Below are 23,253 nucleotides of genomic sequence, written 5' to 3'. Positions count from 1 at the left end.
ACCTCCCCTGTGGCCAATTCTGGGAGTGTGTGACTCCCGTGGTTGTGCCCTCAGGTTCATTGGAACACGCAAGCCCCTTCACCACGTCAAGGTGACAATCCATCGAGGGGGAGCTTTGTGCATATGTCATATGACTCCAACCCCAGCTCAGACCTGGATACAGCTGCAGCTTGAAGTGTGAGATTGTGCCAAGCAAGGCGTTCATGCCAGATATAAACTGCTGCTTGGCAGTGGCTTTGCAGAGAACATAGGCATAAGGAGAAGTTGTGCCAAAAGGAAGAGGTTGAGAAGGTAAACAACAGAGGCAGGAGCAGTGTGCTTATGGGGGGTATGTGAGGTGAGAGGGATTGGGGAAATTCCCGAAGACATTTGGGGTCTATAGCAGCCTCCCTGTTGCAGCTTGCAGTGGTGATGGGACAGCAGCTCAGATTGTTTGCTTGTGTGCTTTCACTGTAGTAGTATCCTCAACCTGAGGTTGATGTCTTCTCACTGAGAATCAGGCTTAACCTTGGGAAAAGGGCATTCTCAGGGTATGTTGGAGGATGTTTGTCCCTTTTTGGCTGTGACATTTGCCCAATCAAAATGTTCTCAAACTTCTTGGACTTGTGCTAGTAGGTTGGGGGACCATTAGAGCCCAATATCCTCAAAATTGGCTCTGTTGTTATAACAATAGCTTTGTAGTTGAGAAAAAACAAATTCACCTGACTTGGAGAACTGAATTGTGAACTATACTGTTAAGTACATCAACTCTTGGCTGTTACCTACTGCAGCAAAAAAGAAAAAAAAGAAAAGAAAGAAACTGCGATGATAAATTAAATGCACAGTAACCTGTTGCATAGAAAAAGCAGCAATGGCTGTTTACCCTTGCAAAGCAATGATGTGCCAGTTCTGAAGCATCACCTCAAGCAAACTCATCTACAAATGGTTCCTCTGTTTGCGCCAGCACTTCTGCTGAACTGTCACTATCAGCAGCAAGGGATCTCCCAATGTCTTGATTCAGTGATTGGTGTCCAGTCACAGTGGGAAAAAGTCTCCCACACATCCCCACTTAATATGTAGCTTCCAGCAATGGGCCTCCTCCAAGATCCCAGTGCTTAGAGAGGTATACATAGGAAAAGGTGCCCCCACCCCCAATGTCAAGGCCCCAAGCAACCCTTGGCTTTCAACGTAATCACTGACAAATTGCACCAAAAGCTATTGGCATCCAGTAATATTCCTGTTTAAAACTGATGTGAAATAATACGTTCTCAATAGTAATCTAGCTGGCACATTTGGAACTAATTGTAAGTTGCATGCCATTCTCCAGGGTAGCCTAATGTGTTGTGCAATGCAGCGATTTAGATGGGAAGTGAGTTCAGGAATAGTTATTCTACTTATTCCTCTTATGTCTCCAGAGTGAAAGTCCTCCCTAGATTCCACCATTTGTGGGACCACCCATCCTATTGTCGCTCCTTAGAAAATTTCAGTGGTTTTTGAGAGGTGTTTTACCTTTAATTACTTTTTAGCACTATGTCATCATTTTCAGTAATGACTTGGTTGTCTATAGCAGTCTGGCAAAATTTCCAGGGCACTGAATACTCCTTGGGAGCTATGATCTGCCTTGAATATGAACCTCTAGATTATGGGGTACTCCTTTGGAGAGAGCAGGTAGCATCAGCCGTCTTTTCATTACTCATTTGGGAAAGTCCTGTTAATGTGTTTTCTCTCTTTTTCCAATGCATATCTGGAATCTTGCTTGATTAAGATATTTCAGTGTTCGAACGTGTCTCCCGTTATGACCCACCACGTAACCTAAGATCTTTTGGGGAAGCCCTGCTCTCAGTCCCGCCAGCTTCACAGGTGCGGCTGGTGGGGACGAGAGACAGGGCCTTTTCAGTGGTGGCCCCCCGCCTATGGAATTCCCTCCCAACTGAAATTAGACAGACTCCCTCCCTCCTGTCTTTCCGGTTCAAGACTGGTTCAAGATTGGGAAAGGAGTGCGGCAGGGCTGCATACTTTCACCCTCCCTATTCAACTTGAACGCAGAAGACATCATGCCCTGAGCCCCCGATGGGTGAGAAGGGCGGGGTAGAAATGATGTAATAAATAAATAAATAAAAGAAGAAAGGGTCATCTCTTAATAGTAAAGCTATAGGATGAATGGCGCCTGGCTTGAAAACAGTCCATGTGAAAGGAATCTGGGAGTCTTAGTAGAACACAAGCTAAAACAAGTATAATGTCTAGATCAAGGGAAGTCATAGTGCCCTTCTATTCTGATTTGGTCAGACTTCACCTGTCACCAGAATTCTGGGCACTAAAATGGTGGAATCTCCTTCCCTGTAATTTGCATTCATTGCTCTGAGTCCTAGTCTCCAGGACTAGCAGGAAACAAGCTTGCCCACTCTTCCTTATGTCATTTTTTTCAAATATTTAAACATGGTTATCATTTCTCCTCTCAACCTTCTCTTCTGCGGGCTAAACATACCCAGTTCTTTAAGCCACTCCTCATGGGGGATGGTTTCCAGACCTTTGATCATTCTAGTTGCCCTCCTCTGGACACGTTCCAACTTGTCAATACTGTTCTTGAATTATGGTGCCCAGAATTGGACTCAATATTCCAGATGAGTTCTGACCAAAGCAGAATAGAAAGGCACCATGATTTTCCCTTGAACTAGACACTATATTCATTTTGATGTATCTCATTGGCTTTTTTAGCTGCTGCATCACATTGTTGGCTCATGTTCAACTTGTGGTCTACTAAGACTCCAAGATCTCTTTCACATGCATTGTTGTTGAGCTAGGTGTCATCCATCCTGTTTCTGTGTATTTTGTTTTTTTCTGCCTAAATGTATAAATTTACATTTGTCCTTGTTGAAATTTGTTTTGTTAGTTTGGCCCAGCTCTCTAATCTGTTTGGGTCATTTTTAATTCTGACCTTGTCTTCTGGAGTATTAGCTATCCCTCCCAGTTTGGTGTAATCTGCAAATTTGGTAAGCATGGCCTCTCAACTTTGATGCAAGTCATGAATAAAGATGTTGAACAGTACTGGGCCCATGACAGAACCCTGCGGCACCCCACTAGTCACCTCTTCCCAGATGAAGAAGAGAAATCATTAGTGAACACCCTTTGAGTTTGGTTGCTTAATTAATTAAAAATCCACCTAACAGTAGTAGTGTATCCCACATTTTACTAGTTTGTTTGCAAGCAGGTCATGGGGGACCTTGTCAAATGCCTTACTGAAATCAACATGTTCTACATCCACAGTATTCCCTGCATCTACCAAGCTTCATTCAGGAGGCAGTCCTTAATCACTTAGAAAATAATGCTTTCTGAGTGATTACAGACTGCCTCCTTAATGATCTGCTCCAGAATCTCTCCTGGTATTGATGTCTAAAATTACTTCTACTAGTTGATTCAATACTTTTGAATGTAGTTCATCTGGCCCTGGAGACTTGAATTCGTTTAGGGTAGCTAGGTGTTCCTTAACTACTTCTTCACCTATTTTGGGCTGCATTTCCCCAATTGTCTCATCTGCTCCATATTGCTTAGATTGAACACCCTTTGTGAGAAGACTGAGACAAAGAAGGTGTTAATCTTTTACCAGGTGAAGTGGTGACAGGATAACCATAAATATGTCTTGAATATTTAAAAGGGTGTCATATTGAGAAGGGAGTGAGCTTGTTATCTGCTGCTCCAAAGACTAGGAAATAGATTAAAATTAAACCTGAGGAAAAGCTTCCTGACAATAAAAGCTGTTTGGCAATAAGTATGCTGTCTCGGAGTTTGGTGGAGTCTCCTCTACAGGTTTTTAAGCAGAGATTGGCTGGCCCTCTGTCAGGAGTGCATGGCAGAATGGAGTTTGAGTGGATGGCCCATGTGATCTCTTCCATTATTATGATTCATAGAGTCATAATAATACAATTGCATGAATCCTAGCAGCACTTAATTTATATAGAAGCAACTCCCACAAATATCAAAATAATTTAGTTTTTTGGAAATATTCTTGGGTTTTGTGGATGCAAATAAAGAATATATTCAGTTCTTCCTTGATGCCGATTACTATGTAATGAACAACCTTTCTTGGAGTATTTCAGGAATTTGCATGAGATTTTAAATTGTCTCTTATTTCAACTGATGCCATACAATCAGTTGAATGTGGAATGATAATATTAACTTTTCTTCATTTGTAGAAACATTTATTGGGGTATATCAAGTTAATGCTGCAAAAAGAAGGAAAGAAATGAAGGAAGAAAAGAAAGAAGGGAGGGAGGAAAGGGTGTCATGAGGTAGAAAATATTACTTCAGTTTGATTTTTAACAGCAGTGATTAGCTCCCAGGTTAATAGGAAGATTGTACAGAGACCGATATAATCAGTTCTGTAAGCATGACAAAAAGCAGGCTTTCACTTCATATTGCAGAGAAATTCCAGGTTACTGCAAAATATCAGACTATTATGCAGGAAGAAACTGTTGGCAAACTGCTGAAGTGTCTTGCAGACATAGCAAGGGATAGACAAACAAGATACAAAGATTTGGTGCTTTGGAAAGTAGTTTCTTTTTCGTGGTCTCTGTGAATCACACATCTGGGTTATACTGTGCCTACCCAAGTTCTTAACGCAGAGCTTTCCAAACTGTACGTTGCGACATGTTAGTGTGTTGGCTGCAATGTGTAGGTGTGCCACATGCATGTAATGAGAAATGACAAAACTCTTGGAAATATATGTTACTCTCTTACAAATCACATATTAATGAAAATATTAATAAAAGCTTCCCATGAGATATGTTACGTCCCCATACATTTCATTATTACAGTTTATGTATGCATCCATATCTCTTATAAGGAACTGGTTTAATCCAGTTTTCTTGTGAATCAAAATGGCTGTGTCATGAAAGAATGCATGTCTAAAATGCGTGTCATCAACATGAAATGTTTGGAACGCTTTGCTCTAACAGAACACTAACAAGCTTTAAGTTCACATTTTTGAAGGTCACCCTGTCCCCTCTCCTCTGGGCATAAATTATTGCGCCAAATTGCTATGTGTGTGTGTGTAAAGAAATCCTTGCAAAGTTGCTTGCTTTCTCTGCAAAAAGGGAGCTGAGATCTTTTTGCAGAGGCAAGCCACGCCTCAAACAATGTATCAGTTTGCTGGCAGATGGCTTGGTTTGTCAGTTGGAAATCTGGGCTTCTAGAGAGAGCACAGAAAAGACAGGCTCTCTAGCTACGGTCAAGTAGCAGGTTTAAATATGCTATGCTGGGTATATTGAATGCTGATTGATTAGTTATTGATCCTATGCAACTACAAGGACATTATACGATTGCTGAACTGTTTATTTGACTTCAACTCAACAAGTAAAGTTTCTTTATTCTTTCAATTCCTCTGCCTGGTCTGAGTCTTTTACACATGGTGTTAACTGGATGCTGCTTGTTCCGCTATACACACCTGCTAACATAAATCGCCCTGAAGCCAACAGGCTTTTCAGTTCCTTTTTGTCCGCTGCTACAGCTGCTTTTTAGGAACTACACGTGTCTATAGCTTTGGCTTTCATTTTTCTCCACATTCTTTCAATCTTAGATTGGCTTCATGTCTCTGACCTGGGACCAACTCTTTACCACAGTTTGTTCTTCCCTCTTGATGTAGACAACTTGTTTCAAGTGTTGCACCAGTGCAATGGAAAAGTACCAGATTACGATGGCCATGCAAAATTTTTCCGTTGCCTCAGCGAGAGCCATGTCACCTACTCTTGTCAACTGCTAGGCTTTTACAGCACAAGTCCACAAGAACCAAGAGGCCAGATTCAGGGCAATGCAAGAACTAGGAGGCCAGAATCAGGACAATGCTCTACCAATCATCATTCACCCCTGCTTCCCTGGCATGAGCCTAAGGGCATCTTCCAAGCAATCTTCATCTTCTAAAGTCACCAGCAAAACTGCTGCCCTGACTCCCAAGGCTTTGGGCCTGTTGACCTTGACAATCCAGGAATCATCAGAACCAGTGCCCTCAATATTGTCAGTCCTGCTTTTCTCCTCTTGCTTGCTGATAGCACTGAAACATTCCCTGGAAGCCATGGTTGAATATTTGAAAGAATATCTTAAGGAAGAGGGAACAGTTTTGTTTTCTGTTCCCTTTAGACTAGGACTTGGGGCAATGGGTTCAAATGACAGAAAAGGAGGTTCCATCTGAACATTAGGAAAAACCTCCTGACCATAAGAGTTGTTCAACAGTGGAACTCTCTGCCTCAGAGTGTGGTGGAAGCTCCTTATTTGGAGGCTTTTGAACAGGCTGGGTGGCCATCTGCTGGGGGTACATTGATTGTGCTTTTCCTGAATGGCAAGATGTGATCTCTTCCAACTGGTTCCGGTAATGGTGTATTCACCCCAGGCCATCCTTCTCTGCCAGCTTTTCCCTCAATCAGAGGCAATCCCATGATCCACAGACAGCTCCCTTGATAGGGGATGCCAGACAACTCACCTTTCTGAAGCTGCTTGCCAGATTGCCAGATTGCGAGGAAAGTCACTCAATCTCATTGCTCTTGGCCACCTTTCCCTGTCATGAGACTGCTCACCCTGCCACCCAGGCAGGCCTCCCTCTACACCATGAACACTTCCCAAACTCTGATGCCACCTCTTTCATGCTGTTTGCCACCATCTGAACACACAAGTCAGTGCTGGACTCGGATCTAGAGTCTGCATCCTTGTTCCCGTCAGTGTATATTAGCTTGGAGCTAAAGCAAACCTCTGAAACCCTGAATGACTAATTTTTGTTGGGTCCATAGCCAGGTGCCTCCAACTACTTTTCTTCCCTTCCTACCCTACATCCTCAAAGTACTTTAGTTCTCTTGAAGTTCTCTTTCCTCAATGTCACCTGCAAGATCAAGACATGATACAGAATCAATTATAACCAAGAGTAGCTCTCAAAGTACGCCATCAAAGTCCATCATGGCCGAGGTCTCCCACTCCTTTACATAAGCCAAGGCCAACTTAGCCCACAGGAAGGGCGAAAAATTCCACTTAGTTGCCCAAAAATTGTACTCCAGAGCTTCCCTGGTTGTCCTCATAGCAAATTATGGATCCTGCATGGGATCATATCAGGACTACCTTTGGGCTGTTCTGTTATTTTCAATGCTTTCCAAAGATGATAGATCAGCCCTAGCTTGCCACAAGATGCTACTGACTAAACATACCACCAACACATCCAGTAAATAGATCGCCCATGTCATTACCATATGCCACCACACATGTCTTCACTCAGCGGGCCTTCTCACCATCTTGGTTGGTTATCAAAGACTTCCCCTGTAATGAACAAGGACTGTTGAATGCCTTGACTGATGAGAAACTCAAAGCTAACTAGGAGTTTTGAGTGATGTCCAGGAAATACAATGTTCTGACCCATCCCTACCATTGGCAGTCTTGATCCTGGTGGCAATATCAACCTTTTCTTCACTGCTCCAGTTCCTCCACTTTCCCCCCACAGCCCTAGCATCATTCGTCCTCTGCTATTCCAGATACTTTTGCAGCACCTATTGTCCTAAGAAGGTCGCTTTTCTTGTTACTGTTAAATCAGCACGAGAACCTCAGAATGAACTGCTCTCTGTATCGATGAACCATACCTTGTTTTCCATCAGGATAGAGCGGCCCTCTGTCCCAACATTTTCTTTTTTTCCTAAGGTCCTTTTGGCCTTTCAAATGAACCAAAACACTGCCCTACTTGCCTTTTCTCAGTCCCCATAGAACCCTCTTGGGCAACAGATCCATATACAATAGCCTCTTTTTGACAGACTGAGAGATTCTTTGTATGCTAGGCCACCCAGAGACTGGGCCTTCCTCTCTCTTTCCAGAGACTGCACCGGGTGCAGTGAGTTAAACCCTTGTGCTGGCAGGACTGATGACATTGAAGGTTGGGTTGGTGACCTGAAAGTTGCCAGTTAGAATCCAACCCGGGGAGAGAAGGGAAGAGTTCCCTCTATCAGCTCCAGCTCTCCATACGGGGACAGGAGAGAAGCTTCCCACAAAAATGGTAAAAACATCCGGGCGTCCCCTGGGCAACGTCCTTACAGACGGCCAATTCTCTCACACCAACAGTGACTTGCAATTTCTCAAGTTGCTCCTGACACACACAAAAATTCACAGAGACCATAAAAAAGGACATGTTGCATACTGGTCACTGTATTTCTCCGAGTGGTCACCTGTGAATTCTCACAACCCCACCCATCCTTCCTTCTCGTCTATGCCATATTTTTCCTAGAGCTGCAGCTTGCATCCACGGAACTGAGGAGTTTGCTAGCTTGTGGGTAATTTGTGCCCAGAGAAGAGCAGGAAGGGTTACCATAAAATTTTTAGAGCTTGTTACCATTCTTTTAGAGCCTATGCAGGTGCAGTATAACCCAGTTGTGTGAATTTATGGATGACCACTTGAATAAACACAGTTACAGAAATGCAACATGTCATTCACTATTTACTATTCACTATTTTAATTTGGCATTCAGCAAAACAAAGTGTTACCTCACAACCTCACAGTACAATCATTCCCAATATCTGGCTCATAATAGGTCTGTGCAAATGATGTGATTCAGACTTTTCCAGATAGTGTTGCATGTTTGTGTTCATTTTTCAGGGTGATCTTGCATGTAACTGCCTGTGATATGCATGTTTGTTTGTATTGTGTTGCTTAGTTGTCTTGTGTATGTTGGTACATGTCATGTTCTTGCTTTGTTTTGTACATGTTTGTCTTCAGTGTAAGCTTTGGAATGGTGTGGGGGGGGGATCGAAGCTACATGGTTTCTGTGATATGTAGTTTCTGGCTTTGCTTAATTAGTTTACATGCTTTTAGGAATTCTAAGCCTCTGAGATAACAAGAAGCATAGGTGTCTAGATTTCAGTTATAATTTTACTACGCATTTGGTGTATAAGCCAAATGTTTTTAGAACATAGGTAAATTGTTAAGCACATTAACTCTTCTCTTTATCCAGACGTTCTTCTATCTTTAATTCATATGTTGGTCTTAACAACCAATTCCCACATGACTAAATATAATAAAGTCAGGAATACCTATCAACCCAGGCCTTGCCATACCCTCCAACATTTCAAGGATGGAAACTGGGACACATGTGGCCCAAAACATCATAGGAAGAACGAGATGACAAAAGTTATAAACAAAGAAGAACAGACACACTTGGAGAGGTTACAGCAGTTTACCTTAGCCTAAGGCTCCATTTACACAGCTGCATAAAATCCAGATTATCTGACTTGATATTCTGGATTATATGGCAGTGTAGAAGAGCCTACAGTCTCCAGGGAAGGGCAAGATTCTGTCCTTCTTCCCCTGGTTTTATGTATTTATTTATTTACAGCATTTATATTCTGTTCTTCTCACCCCGAAGGGGACTCAAGGCGGATCACAGAACATATACACGACATTTAGTGCCATTAGACATACAGAACAGACAACAGATAGGTCGGCATTTTTCCAACTTCAGCATCCTGGATGTTGTGATTGATTCTGGCCACAGGAACTGCTGTTGCTCCATCCTCTATGACAATGAGCGCTTGATCACAGACTTTTCTTCCTGGTCTTTGGTTGCTGGTATTTTCTGGTGTTTCCTTTTTTTATGGTGCCATAAAAATACCTCCCTGCTTAAACGGTGCCTCACAGCTGTTTTCTAACTGCTTAGGTGGACAGTGAGCTGGGCTAAAGGTTGGGTGCTCACCCAGAACTGGGCTTCAAACTGTCAACCTTTCAGTTGGTAGAGATCTATTGCTGCTGTAATTAGCCAGCTGTGCTAAAGCCCAGCCCATTTTCAATTACTTTTGCACCTTTCACTCAGTTTACAGAAGTTGAAATAAGCTAAAGTTGAAAAGAGAAATTGCTAGGAGAGAGAAACTGGGACATAATAACAATTACTGAAAAAGTGGGACAACAGGAAAGGTGGAAAGTGTGCTTTTGCTTTCAGAAACAAGCTCCCAAAGCAGCAGGTGGCAACGGAGCTTTTGCCTTTCAAGATATCGGTACAACAAAATGTCTACGAAATAGATACCATGTCCTCATTTTGCTGAATGAGCATTTAATGGGATATTAGGCAGAAGTTCTAGGAGTGGGAAAGAAGCTATCAGGAAAGAAGCAATGTGAAGTATGTGAGATTCAAGCTGAAAGCTGTCAGGGGAAAAAATTAAGTTTGAGATTGCAAGGCTTGGGAGGTCTGAAACCAATGCTGCTTCATTTTCTCATTGCTGCTTTTCTCATCTCATCTGTTTTTCTGTGGCATTTTTTTGCCTTGGCAATGTCTATCTGGCAACTGACCTGTGAAACAAGATTATATGATGACATGCGGGGAGAGCAGGAGAAAAATGGCAACTGCACATTTGTGACTTGATAAGCAATTTGTTGTTAAAGATTGCTTTGAAGTTTTGATAACATGAAATAAGACAGTTTAGTCTTAATGTATTTCTCCTTCATAAATAGATTTAGCTCCCTTCAACACTGCCATATAATCCAGCAGGGGCTTCGGTAGCACAGCAGGTTAAACCGCTAAACTGCTGAACTTGCTGATCGGAAGATCAGCAGTTCGAATCCGTGGACGGGGTGATCTCCCGTAGTTAGCTCCAACCTAGCAGTTTGAAAACATACAAATGTGAGTAGATCAATAGGTACTGCTTTGGCAGGAAGATAATGACACTCTATTCAGTCATGCTGGCCACATGAACTAGGAGGCGTCTATAAACAATGCTGGCTTTTTGGTTTAGAATTGGAGATGAGCACCAACCAGAGTCGGAGTCGACTAGACGTAATGTCATGGGTAAACATTTAGTTTTACCTTTATCAAAGCAAATAATCCAGATTATCTGATTTGAATTGTATTATATGAGCCTACACTGCTACATAATCCAGTTCAAAGCAGATAATCCAGATTATCTGCTTTGAACTGATTATATGGCAGTGTAGAAGGGGCCTAAGATATGAGCAAGAGAGATGTTCTGCTACAAATGACAAAAAACAAAATGGATACTCAAGATCACTTCTTGTCAATAAAATTGCATTTCACAAATTTGTAAGAACGATATTTGCAATGGGTTACTTTATTTGATGGAGAAGCATTAAACTGATCACTAAAATGACTAAGCCTTAAGAGATGGTAAATGGCTAACAAATCAGGGAAAATAACTGCTCGATTCATATTTTGCTTCAGTGTACTCTCTAAAAGAGAACTGTGTGTTTCATGCATCTGTAGAGTTCTTTGCAAAGAATTTGGATTGCAAATCAAGATTGATGGGCAATGACCTAGCTAATCTAAGTAAATTCAGATCTGCAGGTCTAGATGCACTGCATCCCTGGCTGGATCTAAGGTAAAAGTAAAGGTTTTCCTCTGACCCGCTGCACCGGCAGCGGCTGGATCTACACCGCCCTATATCCCAGGATCTCATCCCAGATTACCTGCTTTGAACTGGTTTATATGAATCTCCACTGCCTGACAATCTGGGATAAGAAGATAATCAGGGATCTGATCCTGGGATATAGGGCAGTGAGGAAGGGGTCCCAGAATATTGAGGAAAGCAACTTCCCCCTATAAATATTCTAGGCTGGTCAGACCTCATCTAGTGGACTACATTCAGTTCTAGTCTCTTAAACTTATGAAGGATATGGGCATGTTGGAGCAGATACAGAGAAGGGCAACAAGGATGATAAGCAATGTGGAGAAGGGGCCACCATGGCTGCACTCTTTCATTACCTGAAGGTCCTCTGCTGCTGCATTGGGTAGAAATATGTCTAATGGTTTGAAGTTACAGGAGGGCAGATTTTGATGGAACTTTAGAAGGAACTTCTTGAGAATGAGAGCTGTTCTGTAGTAGAACCTGGAGAGATGGTGGACCCTCCTTTTGAGGCGTCTTATGGACAGTTATTTGCTGGGGATGCTTTAGACGGGGCTTCTACATTGAGCAAGGGGTTGGACAAGTAGTTTAAATGCTTGGGCTGTTAAAAATTTTCCAAAAGCTATATAGGAAAAAGCAGAAATACTTGAATAAATATATACATTTGATGTCTTTCAAAGAAACTTAGAGGAAAACAATGTTCTATGCAAGTGATGAGACTTTATAAATCACAACGTCTTAAATAACTGTACTACAGATTTCTTTTTAAAAGAGCCCAAGCTCTTGTGGTCTTATTTGATTCACCAAATTGTAAAGTAGAAATATTACTTCATTAATTTCTGCACAATTTATTTTTAATTATTATTTATTTATTATATATCTATTGCTCTTTTCCTGCAAGGAGTTTGAGTTTGTGCAATTGCCCCTTCACCTTTCGTTTATGACAATAGGTTAGGATGGAAGGTGACCAGACAGGCTCCTTCCACACAGCTGTATAAAATCCACATTGAACTAGATTATATGGCAATGTGGACTCAGATAATCCAGTTCAAAGCAGATATTGTGGATTATCTGCCTTGATATTCTGGGTCATATGTGTGGAAGGGCCCTGAGTTGCTGAGGCTGAATCTGCACTGTCATATAATCCAGATTATCTGCTTTGAACTAGATTGGATGAGCCTACACTGTCATATAATCTAGTTCAAAGATGATCATCTGGATTTTATATGGCAGTGTAGATCCAACCTGAGGGCCCTTCCACGCAGAATATCAAGGCAGAAAATCCCACAATATCCACTTTGAACTGGAAAGGAGATTCCACCTGAACATTAGGAAGAACTTCCTCACTGTTAGAGCTGTTCAGCAGTGGAATTTTCTCCCCCGGAGTGTGGTGGAGGCTCCTTCTTTGAAGGCTTTTAAGCAGAGGCTGGATGGCCATCTGCTGGGGATGCTTTGAATGCGATTTTCCTGCTTCTTGGCAGGGGGGGGGGGGGTTGAACTGGATGGTCCACAAGGTCTCTTCCAACTCTAGGATTCTATGATTCTATCTGCCATATATTCCAGTTCAAGGCAAATAATGTGGGATTTTATTCAGCTGTGTGGAAGGAGCCTGGTTGAGTTTTGTGGATGAGTGAGGATTTGGATCCAGGTCTCCCTAGTCCCAGTCTGGTAGTCCAAACTGGCTTTGGCATGATCTCCTGAAGAAGAGACATGCTTATCATCACACTAGAACTTAAAGAGTAGGTGAAGAGTGTGCATCTTACTTGAAATTTTGTGGCTGCCCCCTACAGCAGATAATCTGCTATCAGATCCTGGGATATAGGGCAGTGTAGAAGGGGCCTCAGTTGAATTGCTTAGAAGTTTGGTAACATGTGGCAAAAGAAAAGTTGCAAGAATAAATGTGTTACAAATTTGAGACTTTAATGAGAAATTTTGGGTGTATCAATGGGAGGAAGGGGTAATACTTTCTTTCTGGTGCCCAAATAATTTTGTTTTAAAAATCCTTTCCTCCTCAGGATGGAAGAAGCACTTTTATTGGCCATCAGCTTGGTGGAGTCTTGGAACAGCCCAACAGCAAGGACCAAAGGGTCAAGTCAGCCCGAGCCATCCAAGTCACTTACTACCTCCAGACCTACCATTCTACGGCTCAGGATCTCATTGGGGAAAAATGGGAGAATGAATTTTGCAGACTGATGCAGAAGCTGCAGCCCCAATACGAGGACCTGCAGCTCTACTCTCTGGCCTCCTTCAGCCTGTGGAGAGACTTCCACAAGACCAGCATCCTGGCCAGGAGCAAGATCTTGGTGAGCCTGATGCTCATCCTGATGGCGGCTATCTTCTCCAGCTCCATGAAAGACTGCCTCCGCAGCAAGCCCTTCCTTGGCCTCCTGGGAGTGCTCACTGTCTGCATCTCCAGTGTCACTGCGGCAGGGATATTTTTCATTACTGATGGAAAATATAACTCGACTCTGTTGGGAATCCCTTTCTTCGCAATGGGTAATTATTTATCTTCATAATAATAGGATTAGTGTGGCTTAATGACAGGATTGTAAATTGTGTCCTGTGCTCCAGAAGTACTGGGCTTTATTTATTTATTTAGCTTCAAGGGGATTTTTTTTATCCTTTTAAATTGATCCGTCCCTTTGCCAGGGGGGGGGGGGGGGAAACTGAACAAAATAAAACTGCAAGGGTGAAATGATTGTGTTGGAATCTCAGCCAATATGAGAGAGGCGTTTTATTGATCCAAGTTACGAAACGAAGGAGAAATTGTTATTGAAAACTAGTCAGCTCAGCAGACAGGATGGATAGTTGCTGAACAGATGTTGATGGAGGACTGATAAGAAAGGCAAAAGGGAGAGGGGGAGGGAGGGAAACTGAAAAAAGAAAAGATTCGCAGCATCTTTTCAAATGGAAGGTGTTGCTCTTTTCATAGAGAGAGGGAAATGGGTTCAAAAAACCTACTAAGTAATTTATTTGCAAAAAATGCATTCCTGTTGAATGCAATCAGACTTATCCCTTTACAGCAGATACAGCCTGTTTATCAAGAAGAAAACTCCAAAGTATTTGGGGCAGGACTAATTCATATACAGGCAGTCCCCGGGTTACAAACCTCTGACTTAGAATGACACATAGTTAAAAACAAGGGAAAGACAACAGGAAATGAGAAAAATTTACCTTTAGGAAGGGAAATCCACTCCTGAAATAGTTATTATCATGGGGAAAAGGTTTCTTGCTCCTACAACAAGCCAAAGCTTTCAAAATTGAACTCTCACAGGGACAGAATGTGAGGTAAAATCTTACAGGGACACAGACAGCAAAACCAATATCACAGAGATGTTAACCTTTCCCTATACTATTTAAAACTTATATACACACGTGTGCACGCGCATGCGTGCGCACACACACATGTATACACGGAGAAAGAGAGGCTGGAGTTTGATTTACAACCAAATTCAGCTTAAAAACAAACTTACAGAACCTATCTTGTTCGTTGGGGACTGTCTGTATATCTCTGTGCAATTAGCGAGGTTTAATTTAGTAAATATCAGTTGTATTGAAGAATATAAGCCTATACCATAAATGTTAGGTGAATTGAAGAATATTAGCCAAATGGTCTGCTCCCTTGAGGTTGGCCCCAATCCTCACTTTTCTGGCATTTAGATGACTAGCTTTTCCCCTTCAAAGCACTGTAAGATTGTATCATTCATTCCATCTTAGAAAAAACAAATACGATGAAGCTATTTATTTTTCTCATAACATGGACTTTGTTTCCAAATATACCAAAGCCACACAAAAAAATAATAATTTATAAATGGGTTATCGGTGATTGCACATTGTTGGCTACGTAGGTGTAGAACAGGTCAAAATGATCAAAATGTACCAAATCACTTTGGTACAGAGGTTGGAAAATTACATTGTATAGTAAAATAATGCATATCCTCAACATGTTTTTTTCCTGATTTGTAAAATTTGTTCAGAGGGATTTGGTACCTTTTGAGAACAAGCACCCACAATTTGAGGCAATTTTTTGTTTTTATTACATGAAACAATTAAGGTGAGTTTCCCATCATTTTTAGGTGTCAGTTAAATAAACCTACTCTGCAATGGTAGAGCATATATATTAGTCACCTTCAAAGAGGAAGGCTTGGATTTCAGTGCTGCAGCTGTATGTCCCATAGATTCAACCCACCTATGAAGGACCTATGGCTAGAAGAATTTCCAGAGATCTTCAGGCCTTGATCCATATACTTTTAATCTTTTCAAAGGTGTTGTCACGTAAGATAAAGTTGATAGTTCTTAAGGTTGCTAGTGAAGTCACTCCAAGCTCCCTGTTATCTCTTCTGGGACCAGGAATAGTTTTGTGAATGTGAGTAATTATCTGCCTTAAAATCATTCTTTGTTTGACTAACTTCCATTGATTCATGCTTCTTACATTTCATGTTCCTGTAATATGTGTTGGGCAACTTTAAACTTTCCTTTCACTACTGAGCATATGAACAGCTGGATAACCTTTTAGCTTGAGTTGAGTTCTGGAATTGGCTACAGTGCAGTACCTAATTGCTGATCCCCAGTAGGTATTTGGAGCATTGAGTTTGTCAAATACCAAGGTTTTCCTGGACCAGGGCTCAACGGCACACTGTGTCCACATGTACCCCCATTCCGAGGCATCTACATGCAGGGCGTCACCCATGCTCCCTGAGATCTCTCACATCTTGCGCAACTTCCCAGGCTCCAGTCCAAGAAGCTAAAGCTAGGTGTCAGGATATTTCCCAAGATTGATATGTCTGTGTCTGGACTTGTTAGGTCCCATGATTTTTAAACTCACTTATTTAATCCAAATGTTGACGCTGCCTGGAAGTGTCCTGAATTGAGGTAGGATGCATGTGCGGGGGGGGGGGGGGGTTACTTCCTTCTTAGGGTTTTACAGTAATAAACATTTATTCACACTCTTTGGGTGTCAGGGAAAGAAAGGAAAACTGGGGCTTCACACTCTTCCTCAGAAACAAATATATACCCAAACTATGGGTACTAGGAGTCAAATCTGCCCTCATTTTGCTCTTGGGGGGGGGGGGGGGAATCTCCCCAAACCCATCATGGAATGGTCCCTATGTATGTATTCTTCCAAATCCACACATAAGCATGTGAGGCTAATCTGTAGGGCCTATGATATCTGAGGGCCCTTCTACACATGCACTAAAACCCAGAAGAAAACAGGATAAAAGTGGGGGTGGCTAAATGACAGTTCATGAATCAGGTTAGCAGTTGAAAAGCACATGTTTAAAAGGTGTGCTTAAAACTCGATGTTGGCTAAAAAAATGTGCATATTCGCATGGCTCTATATCCCTGAAGTCATGGAAAACATGTTACTTCCTTCTTATATCCTTCTGTGGACTGCTCCAGTTCATGTGTGCTTTTTAAAAGCCCGAAACAGCTGATCAAGGCTGTCATAAAATGGAGCCACAGACATACAGGTGGCTAAAGGGAAGCACAATTGGAAAGCTATTACAATCAGAACTTTCTGCAATTATTCCTTTGTTTTGATTTTTATGATATTAAACAGAGTGTGAATTTATAGTTGGGTGAGGAGAGATAAGAAATGCTTGTGTGTACATTGAGATATCCGCATGAGCATGAGTGCATATCAGAGAGAATTTTTAAAAAAAGTAAACTTCCACCGGATGTCCCCTTTCTATCTTGCTGACTTGTAAAATCAGCTACAAAGGAGGGTGCCAGGATAGTGGGGGACCATATCCCGGGATTGACAGGTATGTGTCTGGATTTGCTGTCAGGTCCAGGGATTTTTAAACCCACTTATTTTATCCAAATTTTGCTGTTGTCTTGAAGTACCCTGAATTGAGGTGGGATGCATGTACAAGGGAGTGGGGTTATTTCCTTCTTAGAATTTAACAATATTAAACATTTATTCACCCTTTGGGTATAGGGAAAGAAAGGACAACTGAGGCTCCACACTCTTTCTCAGAAACAAAAATATGCCCAAGTTATGGGTACTAGGAGCCAAACCTGTCCTCCTTTTGCTTTTAGGGGAAAAAATCTCCCGAAATAATGAATTCCTTCTGTGAGACTGGCTTCTAATATACCCTAAGATCCCTGTCTGACTCCATCCTTTCCTGGCTATTTTTCATCCCTTCTCATTCATGTTTCTCTATCAGGAAGAGTGCTTGGCCACAAGTTCAGGGTTTTGCCTGGGGCAGCTTCCCTTGTCCCAAATTTGATATCCCTTAATCTGATCTCCAAACTTCTCAGAATCCCATAGATCTTGCTATCCTCTTCCAACACTACCTGGTCCTACCTCCATCTTATAATCCTGCTCCACTAACCACCTGTCTCTCAGCACTCAATGAAAACTGTCCTTACACACACACTTTTGCTCTTGCAATCCCAGGACTTCCTTCTTTTGTTCCATCTTCCTCACAAATATCTTCTTCGTGTTGTCAAAGGCTTTCATGGCTGGAATCACAGTGTTGTTGTGTGTTTTCTGGGTTGTATGGCCATGTTCCAGAAGTATTCTCTCCTGACGTTTTCCCCACATCTATGGCAGGCATCCTCAGAGGTTGTAAGGTACCTCACAACCTCTGAGGATGCTTGCCATAGATGTGGGCAAAATGTCAGGAGATAATATTTCTGGAACATGGCCATACAGCCCGGAAAACACACAACAACCCTGTCTTCTTCTCCATCTTCCACCTCCAACTTTTCTATTCTTGTGTCCTTTAGCTTCTCTCAATAATCCTCGTCCCACTACACTGACACCTTTTTCCTAGTTCCCATTGCCCTACCAGCTTCCCCAGCTTCCCCATAGTCTAACCTTCCCATATTCTGTTTTCCTTCCATTCCAGTGTCATTGCCCCCTCCCCCCCCCCGAAAAAAAAAAATCCATCATGAGCATCATGTGCACTAAGTGGTTGAGGAGAGCCATGGTGATAGTGAATATCTGGTCCTTTCATTTGGATGCTCTCAATTGTTGAATACAGTCATAGTCATATTTGAATTGGCTAGAACAGGATCTTGCTTTTCCCCAGCTCATGCTTTATTTGTTGTATGGTTTACTGCAGCTATGGTGCTGCAATCCAACATTGGAATTCTTTGGGTCTCCAACCCACCTTCACCATTTTTTCTGTGTTGATGCTGCTAAAAAAGTCATATCTTATAGGATTGGTTGTGATAGGGAACACTTGTACATATATCATTACAGAAAGGCAATACAGATAAGAGCATGTGTGAAAGAAATCTTACATTAATCAAAAAGAATGCCTCGATTCATTTTAATTAGATTTTTTGTTTTCCCATATGTCTAGCTTTAGAATATTAGGAATGCAATTACAATGCCATTACATTGCAGCCACACAGTAATTAGACTGTAATTATATCTTAAATATTTAATTACGCACCATTAATGTAAACTACGTAAAATTACATTACCTGGGCTAGTTATTGTTCTTGCTGTTTGAATGCCATCCATAAGGCACTGAGACCAGGTTGACTACTATAAAAATGTGCTAGTTAAATGGTTAACTTCATACAACGATGCTTCTCAGAATCATAGGCCATGAAGTTCCATGCAATTCCATTTAGGTAAAAGTGATCCTCTTCAGTAACCTTCAAATCCATATTTAATAAAGATGTTGTATTAGTATTTGTTTTGAAAATTGATTTGTATTATTTATTTTGGTAATAGAAAATATCATGAGAGAATCAAGATTTTGGAAAAACCAAATGCTGGCAAAAAACTATCATCTTTTTCATGGATCATCTGATTTTGAGACATTACTATATGATGTTCTTATTCAGCCAATATTTGGCATATTTATGCCTTGCCTTGGTGGTGTGATTTAATGCTAATAGTTAAATTTTGTTCATGCCTTTTATAGGGCAAAAGCAATTAAAGAAATGTATTGCTTCCATCCATAAGCAAAACTCTCAGAGGAAAGAATGATCTCATTTTCCAGTGAAAACACAATTGCTAGCAAGTTGTGTTTTGTACTTCCACTTTTCATATCTCTGAAATGTAAAAGGAGAATTTGTATATATTTACTACAAAAGAACTATATGAATTGCTGAGACAGAAATACATCTTTATGCCTGTTTCCTTTTTGATTAGGTTTGTGTACTTACTTACTTACCTACTTAGGCAGTCCCTCGTTGTCTGAGTATGATGGCCCTCCAAATGTAGTGTCTTGGCAGTGTATACGTAGGTGACTATGGAGCCCTATTCTTGACTTCCACAGTGAGAACATTGGTTTCCAGGTGGAAGGTGGTCCCAGTCAGGGTTGGCTTGTCGCACCTTCTGGCACTTCATTTGTGTATTCACTTTGGCAACTAACAAAGGAGCAAATATTCCTGAATAATTCATCTCCTTCCATCAAGATATAAATTTGTTGATAGATTTTCTTCTCCTTAAGAAAAACATGTAAACCCATGTAGCCCATTCAGAAATTCCTCCACCTATAGTATGAACCACTACTCTGGCTGAGAAAATGTCCAATTGTAAGAAAGAGGGGAAAAGGTATATATGAAAGTTGCAGTAACAGTGAACATACACACACACTGGCTATAGGTTCCATGTCTACTGCAAAGCCCTCTCAAATATCTGTACTATTTACCAGCTGTTTAGAGTCACACAAAAGTGGATACTGAAGCAATACAAACAAAATCAAGGCACAGGATTGTGTCTTTCCACACATAGACCCAGTTTTTTGAACTGAACACTCCTACCTGTATTTTATAATGTGTTTTATGAATACTGATGTCAGTTAATAATAATTTTTAACTGATTTATATTGCACTGTATAATTTTATAATATATGTGTTTTATTGTAAGCCACCCTGAGTCCGCTGTTGGGTGAGAAGGGCGGGATATAAATATTGTAATAAATAAATAAATAAATAAATAAATAAATAAATAAATAAATAAATAAATAGAGATCTGCTCTCCCAACTTCAGGCCACGCCTAAAGCAACTAGCTGTGTTCCAGAGCAGGTTGCAGAGTTGTACAAAGACTATCACTGGCCACTTTCCATCAGTGTGTAGACCCCCATAAACTATTTTTAAAAACATATACTTTTGGTTGTTACAATTATATGTATTTGGCTCCCTTATTATGGATTTGGAGGTAGGAAGGTGATAGTTGCTGCCAATGTTGGAGGTTGGAGATTTCTCTTTATTAAGGCTTCTTTCTTTTAAAATTGAGCCTACATGAAACATCAGGGAGTGGGAACCATCTGCAGGTTCAGAGAAGCCAATTACATTTAATTGCTGTTTTGGCTGCTGCTTCCAAATCAAATGATCTGTCACCTAAATGGAAAATGTATCATAAATTGCAAAAGAAGTGCAATCAGCAATGTGACCCTTGTTATATATCTATTTTTAATGTCCAGTGGTGGTCTATGGGAGGAACAAAGTTTTGAAATTATGGAACTTAATTCAGAAACCAATTGAGATTGAATCAATCCAAGCAGAAAAGGACTATATTTCAGTGGGTTGCTGTGAGGTTTCTGGGTTGTATGGCCATGCTCCAGACTATCTGAGATTGCTGAATTGGGTATCTGGGCTACTACATGATGAAACTGGTGCATATGTCTTCTGTTTGTTCATCGATAATAATATAATAATAATAATAATAACTTTATTCTTATACCCCGCTCCATCTCTCCGAAGGGACTCGGGGCGGCTTACATGGAGCCAAGCCTGGAACAACAATATAAAAGCAAATGCAAACAATAAAACAGATCAATCAGCAATAAAACATCAAACAACGATAAAAATAGTCATAAAAAGTCACATACAAAGATAAAATCTTAAAATCCCAAGGATCTGGGTCGAGGTGCAAAATATGTCGAAATCATCAGGGAGGGGAGATTACCCAGCTGTCATAGTCAATTAAAGTGCAATTATAATACTGGGGAAGGCATACCTGAGGGTCTAATACTGAGTAGGCAAGCAGGTCAATCCTACAGGGATCATTCATCAAAGGCCTTCTGGAAGAGCCAGGTTTTCAGGCTCCTCCGAAAGGAGAGGAGGGTAGGGACCTGCCTGATCTCCCTCGGGAGCGAGTTCCAAAGCCGGGGGACCACAACGGAGAAGGCCCTCTCCCTCGTCCCCACCAACCGTGACTGCGAGGGTGGCAGAAGCGAAAGGAGGGCCTCCCCCGACGAGCAAAGAGATCGTGCGGGTTCATAGGGGGAAATGCGGTCTCGAATGCGGTCTCGATACCTCCAAAGATGGGATGACCATCATTTAGTTTAGTACATTTATGAAATAATATAAAGGAGACTGATTTTCCATTTCTAAGATGCCCTTTGAAAACAGATGCCATGTGATATATTTTTTGTTTCAAAACACTTTCCTTCCCCCCACCCCCCACCTCTCAGTGCTGTGCAACTACTTTCTTGGCCTTACTACCTTTGCTGTATTGTGTTGCTATGGGTTTGTCCCTGACATCTGCATGCAGGGGCGGTTCACCCACCAGGCAAACTAGGCATTTGCCTGTGGCACCATTTTGTTGGGGGCACCACAGGCAAATCCTGGCTCTGCCAGGAAGGTGTTCCGCGCTTTGCAGACCAGAGAAGCGGCACCCGCTTCTCTGGTCTGCAAAGCACCAAACGGCTTCCTTTTCACCAGGAAGGCATTTATTAGCGCTCTGCAGAGCAGAGAAGTGGCGCCCGCTTCTCTGGTCTGCAAAACGCTGAGGAAGGGCTTCCTTCTTGCCAGGAAGGCGTTTCTCGGCACTTTGCAGACCAGAGAAGCAGTGCCCGCTTCTCTGGTCTGCACAGCGCCAAGGAACGCTTTCCTTCTCGTTCCTCGGTGCTTTGCATACCCCTCCCCTCCCCTCCCTGCTGCTCAGCCCCCCCTGGTTTGGGGGGGGGCGCCAAAATTCAGGGGTGGGGTACCAAAATTTTTATTGCCTACTCTCAAAAATTATCTAAGGACGGCTCTGTCATGCCCAGATAATTTTGTTATTCTTTGCTTCCAGGCCTGTAAAGGACACTAGTATTTGCCCCTTTCCGTGGCATGGGCGATGTTTGGTGGTCTGAAATAGGAAAAATATTTGTTGCTACACAGGGAGAAGCTTCCACCGTTCAGTTCCATGCTGCCCGTTTGCTTAGCAGTTTACATAATAAAACATAAATAAAATCACAATAATCTGTTAAATTTTTTAAAATGAAAAAATGTATCAGCAGCTTCTAACTATTCCAGTCATAAACATTGTAGTATTAATTTTTTATGACTAAATCAAACAAACTGATTTGCCTTTCCTCACTTTCAAGTTCTGCAAGAATAAGCATTATCTTCTTCAGCTCTCCGGAGACTACACTGAGTTGCTTAGCTTGAGCCAAACAGATTTTGCAGTTGATCCTGCAATAAAACATCATGAGTATAACACAGTTTAGTCTTTTGTTGATGCCATGTTTTCCCCTTCTCAGATTCGAGATGTATGTGCTGGTTTTGTGGACTGCATATACTTTAGGGATCCCTCATTGTCCGAGTATGATTGTCTTCCAGGTGTAGTGTCCTGGCGGTGGATATGTAGGTGACTGAAGAGACCTATTCTTCCACAGTGAAGGCATCAGTTTCCAGGTGGAAGGCAGTCCAGATCAGGGTTGGCTTGATGCACCTTCCTCTTGGCATGCTTCTCCCTTTGACTCTCCATTCATGCCTCTTCAAATTCACAGCACTGCTGGTCACAGCTGACCTCCAGCTAGAGCGCTCAAGGGTCAGGGCTTCCTAGTTCTCCATGTCTATGCCACAGTTTTTAAGGTTAGTTTTAATCCTATCTTTAAATTTCTTTTCTCAGATCCGAAATGTATCAGCTGGTTTTGTGGACTTCATACATGGCTAAATAGCTAAGCACGGCATAGGTTATGTCTTCCCAACAGAATTTAGCGGAACTGAGT

General features: G+C 41.7%; 1 protein-coding gene across 2 annotated transcripts in view; it reads left to right on the top strand.

The window, feature by feature from the left end:
* Positions 1–23,253, top strand: part of ptchd4 (patched domain containing 4) — a 116,794-nt gene that overhangs the window by 60,454 nt on the left and 33,087 nt on the right. For both annotated transcript variants that reach the window (XM_062957226.1, XM_003215358.3), the window contains exon 2: positions 13,356–13,836. In XM_062957226.1, coding sequence (XP_062813296.1) covers positions 13,356–13,836 — 481 coding nt within the window. The remainder of the gene's footprint in view (positions 1–13,355; positions 13,837–23,253) is intronic.

The sequence above is a fragment of the Anolis carolinensis genome, chromosome 1, assembly GCF_035594765.1.
Source record: "Anolis carolinensis isolate JA03-04 chromosome 1, rAnoCar3.1.pri, whole genome shotgun sequence".
Classification (NCBI taxonomy): Eukaryota; Metazoa; Chordata; class Lepidosauria; order Squamata; family Dactyloidae; genus Anolis; species Anolis carolinensis.
Note: the sequence above shows the minus strand (reverse complement) of the source record. Positions and strands in the feature narration are given on the sequence as shown.